Here is a 6,146-nt window from a genome sequence, read left to right on the forward strand (position 1 = left end):
TGTTTTAAGGATCTTAAATCTTTTCCAGAAGGTGTGTTTGCTTGTCATATTTTTTGCAGTCAAGATACGACCTTTGGCTTGAGTGAGAGGACATGTTTGCTGCTGTGTTGGGCATCAGCCTCATTTTGATCAAGTTCCAGATTTTTGAAATGGAGTTTATTCTTCTCAATACTTCAGAGTATTACTGCTTAAAAAAACCCCACACAAACAAACAAACAAACCGACTCCACAACACAAAACCAAAACCACAAACACAAAAAAACCCAATCCTTCACCAAGCAAGTCTTTTCATGCAGTTGCAACTTTTTACTGCAAACCAGAACCAGGTGTTGAAATTTAATTCCCTGTTAATCACCTGCTATCTTCAGGTAATATAGCAGTATCAACAGATGAAGGGAGATGTGAATGGTCTGACTTGATCCTACAGCTCACAACTGCTGAGTAGTTGTGTTTGCCCACACACTCTCTTTTTTTGGGAGTGCTAACTTTAAAAGCTGAGAGAATGCTGACTAGGACTGAAGTTTTTTGGAGTGCTGCTCAAACTGGCCAGGGTGGCAACTAGTACTTGTGAATGGGGTGATGCAGAAAGAGTGTATTTGAAATCAGACAAGGAGGTGGTAATGGAGAGTAGGACAGACTGGGAAAAAGGAGACTGGGCAGAAGTGGAGCAAATGCAGATATTGCGTTACGGTGAAGGAGAGAATAGCTGAAGGGAGGCTGAGATGATGGATCTGGAAGGCAGTCTGGGAGAAAGTGAGAAGAGTGTAAATACAACTATAACCAACAAGCTGAAAGAGAGACTGGGTAAGCGTAACTAAAAAGGGGTAAGGAGAAAAGGGGCTCGAGTCGAAATGGCAGAATGCTAACCCATGGCTGCACAGTTTCAGAACCTGGAATGGATGCCGTTAAGTAGAAATATAAAGTGCATTTTGTTTATTCTTTTTCATAACAAGTTAGGAACACATACCCTAAAAGCAGAATGGAAGAAATAAAACGACTATCAAAGATTTCTTACACATTTTGCCTTCTTTAGTTGCAGTTTATTTTGTAGCTTTCTCTGGAAGCTCTGAACTTTATTTAAATTTAAAAAAAAAAAAAAAAGAGAAGAAATACTTCTAAAACGTCTATTTCTGTATATGTCAATATAAAATACTACTGTGGAATGTGAAAATAGTTTAGATTGAACAGTACCATTTTTCCTCCTTTACAGGAACATCATAAAAGATCAATTCCAAAAGATACTTGGAATCTTTTGTTAGACTTTGGAAACATGATTGCAGATGATATGTCCAACTATGATGAAGAAGGTAAGGAGTACTTGAATATCTTCAAAAATTGGTACAGCAGAATTAAAATATTGCTATAAAAGAACAACAGAACATGCTGCTACCTTCTGTCTTAATTTGTTTACCCTTAGAGGTTTAGCTGCAAATATAGTGTCATACTTGTTGCCGAAACAGTAATGATAAGAAGGTTACCTAGTTTGCTGTAATATGTAAGTAGAAGTAAAGATACTATCACACCATGATACAGCACATGCTATTTGAACCTGTTATGCTACAAGAGTCTCAGTGAAACTATATTTTTTTGTACAAAAGTGCTGCTAACTGCAAGAAAATACATCATTTTTCTGCTTGCAAGAATGTCTATGTGGACTTTTTTTTTACTAATCTAAAAGCAATTTCCACTCTGTTACTAATCCTGCAAATCCTGTTTTGGAATGACTGTGTACAGAAATATTTCCAAAGTTATGAATGGCTCTAATAGGAATGCCATGGTTTTGCTATCAACTAACATTTATAAACTTTGTAGTGTGGATTTTTATGCTTTAAATACATTTTGTATGTACTAAGAACTATTGCTGCAAGAAGAGATTCAAATGTTTAATTTATTAGTTAGGTGCGTTTTTCAAGTGTTTGTCATGTCATGCGTGTTAAAGCTAGACTAGGCCAGAAATGTCAAAGTGAGCTTCTGATCTTTTGTATTTGGAGACTACACCAGTTTATTGCTGATAATAATACATTAATTTCTGAATTGCTTGACTTCTCTTTAGGAGCGTGGCCTGTTCTTATAGATGATTTTGTGGAATATGCACGACCAGTAGTTACAGGAGGAAAACGTAAAACTTCATAACCCCAGACTTGTCAATATGGACTAAACATGCGCTCTGAACTGCATTAGGTAATGAAGATTTGTTGACTGATGACTGTGCACATGTTGCTGGTTTCAGTGGTCGTGATGAGATTCTGCAGACAAAACTGAAATTCTTCCTTTCTGCCTAAAGAAAATAATGGCTGACTTGTGGACGCTTCAAGAACAAACTCGGAAGATAGCCCAGGCTGTTTGTAGGCTATTGGCTTCAATTATTGTACTGGTTGTATCATATAGGATGTAGATTTTGCATGATTTTATACTTTGGAGAAGTTTAACTAGAGGCCATTTTATTAAAGTTTTGACAGCACAGCATGCCATTCAGTTCATGATCCAAAGTGAACACCAGCAGTTACATAAATAAAACTGTATTATATTGTACTTATATTAAAAGCAGTATTTGTGGTATATAAATTAAATCCCTAAATAAAAACTTATGCAGTATGTTGTATTTTTATAAAAGTTAGTTCCATGGATCTGTCCTAATACAGAATTGTAACAAAACAAAAAAGCACTTATGCTTTTTTACTTGTTGCCAAAAATTTTAAATTTGTATTTTTAAGTCCTAGATATATAGACTGATTACATCCAGCCTTCTGTTTTCTCCCAGTGAGGTTAACTTCCTCATTATTCTTCTTGAAGTGCTTGGACATGTAACAGTAGCATTGCTGAGGAAGGGCTGCTGCTCTATGCTATGTTGCAACTCCAGCTTTTTTTTATTAACCATTTTAAAGTAGACATTAAACAACCAAAGATGCTTTTATAATTCATGTTTGATTATCATAATTCAGTTAGTCTTCAATTATGTGTTTATTTCAAATAATGAACTGGTGGAATATAACTTCTAGTTTTATTTGTAGCGTGAAACATATCCTAAATTCTAGCTAAATGCAATATAGTTATGAATGCAATTCCTGGCACTTCTCAGAGAAAATAAACATGAATAAGCCCAAAGACCTAACTAGTTGGCTTCCACTTTGGAGAAATAGTTAGAGGTAAGGAGACTTTATGTTAATGATGATAAGCATTCATGCCTCTGGATGTATTGTGCGTTCAATTTTATTTATTTAAAGGGAAAAAAAGAGTAAATTAATGCAGTATCATTGATCTCAAGGCTAGTGGCATTGGACCAGTTTTCACCAAATCTGAATTTGTTCAGTCGTTTGTGTCTCCCCTTTCACCAGCCATTGATTATAAAGTGTACAGAGGTCAGTCTCCTCTTTCTCAACAGTGTCTTCCAATGCCTAAGCACAAAAAAGTTTTACCAGGAACTATTCAACATGTCTTCACACAGTGCTTTTTTAAATGCTACCTCATCAAAATGAGTTTGTCATAGCCACTGTAAAAGTTTATTAAAACAAAGAGATGCTAAAGAGTATGTACAGCTATGATCAATATATTTTCTGTAATCAAAGGTGAATAGATGCAAGAATTTTGGAGAAAATAGTGCATTAAGTTATATAATTTATATCTGTTTGGATCACATCATTTCAGTATTGCATGACAGCATACTGTTTTATTTTGTAGTTGTGAGGGTATAAAAGCTTACAATATTCTCTTAAACTCTAATATTTAGAGTTTCATATTAGCAGTCAGCTTTCATTTATGTCAATGCAGCCTACAAGAACAAATGTACGTGCTGCATACAGAAGGATTAACTTCATTCTTCCGCTTGCGAGAATTTCAGTTGTGCATGATATTTAAAAAGCAGGATTAGGACAAATTTGAACAAATTAGCAAATTTCCTGTTAGTAAGAACATAGCGGGCAACTTACAAATGCCCCACGAGTGATGTAGTAGTAGTAGTCTTTTTACCCTAAGCAGTCTTTTAAATGTTAGATCTTGCATGGCAGCCACTAGATGTCCGTGTCTCAGTCTTCAGCTGCCTCTCTCTCCTGGCTAGAGTTAGGAAGTAATATTAAGCCAAATTATTACTTACTGACTACATCTTTTTAGAAAGGCATTTGTGTACATAAGTACAGGTATTCTACAGAAGTCAACAGAGATTTAAAAACAGTATTAAGCTCTTTTTAACGCATTTGACTTACCTACTCTTCCTTCCCAAAACAAGCCATTTCTGTATCTGTCCTGTAGGCTTTGTAGAATGTGTAACATCTCATAACATCAAGTGCGTTTATGCAGCCAAAAGCAGTGGAATGCTTGTTATTCACACAATTGCCACTTAAAATATATAGCTATAATGTAACTGACCAGAAGTAGTTTAATCTATTGGTATGTGATATAACTGAATAGTTTCATAGCGCTAGAGCTTGTGAAACATTTGTTCATGCTGAGAACTCCTTCAAATCAACCTGATGAACCTTCTACCTTTTAAAATAAATAGAGCATAAAAAATGCATGTGGGTTGAGGTTTTTTGCCTTGTTAATCTGTGGAAGAAGGAAGATGCTTAGCATAGTATTCAGTTTCTATATATACATACTTATTCGCTTACTCTTAAGCCTCATTCCTGTGAGGATCCTTCATGGAAGACACCTTCCAACAGAGGAAGACTGGGCAAAATACTCTCAAGATAGGAGTTCCTCCTTATCAGCCAGCTTCCTAGGCGTAGTATGCTTTTTCTTTTGTTCTTCCTAGTCTACCCATTTGAAACCACTTATGCATTTTACATTCCCATAAATAATAGCATGGAGTGTCACCTTCACACTTGAACAATCATGAAAATAAATGCAAATACACTGCTTTCAAATTATGAGTTCCTTATATATTTTAATAATTTGCTGCTGTCCACAGTTCCACTTTACAGGGCACTCTTGATTCGCTTTTTAGGTAAGCTGGTACAGTGGTGACACTGAGGCTGATCAATTTATAATCATAAATGGTACAGATGTCTTCAAGTTGTTCAGTGCATACAGTACTAGTTCCTAGAGATATGGTATGTATTTTTAAACTTGATGCCAAGTTGTTCGGTTTTACATCCTAGAGTGTTTGAAACTGAGCCATAGGATTTGTACTTGCCAATTCTAAATTTAAATGTAATTTATCATGTATGTCATGCCAAGGAGAGCAAACCTGCAGGCATCTGCTCATTCAATGCACCTGAGAGATTTGCTGCTGAGTAAGCTGTATGTGTGTAAATTTTGTGGCAATGGAAAAAGGAATAAATGGACTGTCAACATAAAGGATTGAAGTCAGTCATGCGAACTGTCTGTATGGTTTTTTCTCAGCTTTCTGCTTTGGAAGCCTTGCAAAGGCCAGTTGGGTTTTTTTTGTTTTCTGGTTAATTTATTAGATCCTTGCATTATTATTCCATCAGTCAGAAGAGGGCATTAATGAGGGTAACTCATTAATTTTTGAGCAGTTGTAGTAAATATTTGTTCTGCACCTTTACACTTTTAAGAAGCTCGCTGTGTTTAGCTGTGGTGCTGCATCCGCTACACGTACCTGCTAGCTACCAGACTCTGCAATTTGTGTCATTAGTTTGTACTGACAAGGAGAGGTGTAATTGCAGGGAAAGTCTTGCTCAGTCCTAGGCTCTGAGCTCTGTAGGAGAAGCAGCACGCTCAGAAATCCATGCAAAGACCTTTAGAGGTATGTATTCAACTGTCCTTAATTCTCTTCTGAAAGTTTAAATCAAAACAAGTAAGTTGTCCTCTGTACTCTCCCAGCTGGCATCCCTCTCCAGTGGTTTCACCAACCACTGGCTGCTTTGGCATCACACGAGTCCATCTTCCTTCTCCTACAACAGCAAAACTGCTGACGCTGGTACTTGAGCCATGGCAAGCTCTTCTCCTTTCAAGCATCAGCACCAGGAGCTTCCCTCAGCTGATGCCAGCCAGCATCTGGTACACCGAAAGGCACAGCCCTTCTGAAAGGGAAAAAGTGTAATGTTTTATAACCGTGAGAACTTTTTAAAAAATATATTCAACAAAACGTGTTTTCTGACCTTTGCGTCATATACAGTATACTGGGTAGAATTAGGTGAGGATGACACGCCTCTAAAATGGGCTTTATTTGTTACAAACTGCTGACAGAG

At 36.6% G+C, this 6,146-nt stretch overlaps 1 protein-coding gene across 6 annotated transcripts in view; it reads left to right on the plus strand.

Annotated features, from left to right (window-relative positions):
* Nucleotides 1-5,304, plus strand: part of DCUN1D2 (defective in cullin neddylation 1 domain containing 2) — a 29,404-nt gene extending 24,100 nt beyond the window's left edge. For all 6 annotated transcript variants that reach the window (XM_052773789.1, XM_052773790.1, XM_052773792.1 and 3 more), the window contains 2 exons: nt 1,211-1,307; nt 2,054-5,304. In XM_052773789.1, the coding sequence (XP_052629749.1) occupies nt 1,211-1,307; nt 2,054-2,133 (177 nt within the window). In that variant the 3' untranslated portion in view covers nt 2,134-5,304. The remainder of the gene's footprint in view (nt 1-1,210; nt 1,308-2,053) is intronic.
* The last annotated feature ends 842 nt before the right edge of the window (nt 5,305-6,146 follow it).

This window comes from Harpia harpyja, chromosome 22 (genome assembly GCF_026419915.1).
Source record: "Harpia harpyja isolate bHarHar1 chromosome 22, bHarHar1 primary haplotype, whole genome shotgun sequence".
In the NCBI taxonomy this organism is placed as follows: Eukaryota; Metazoa; Chordata; class Aves; order Accipitriformes; family Accipitridae; genus Harpia; species Harpia harpyja.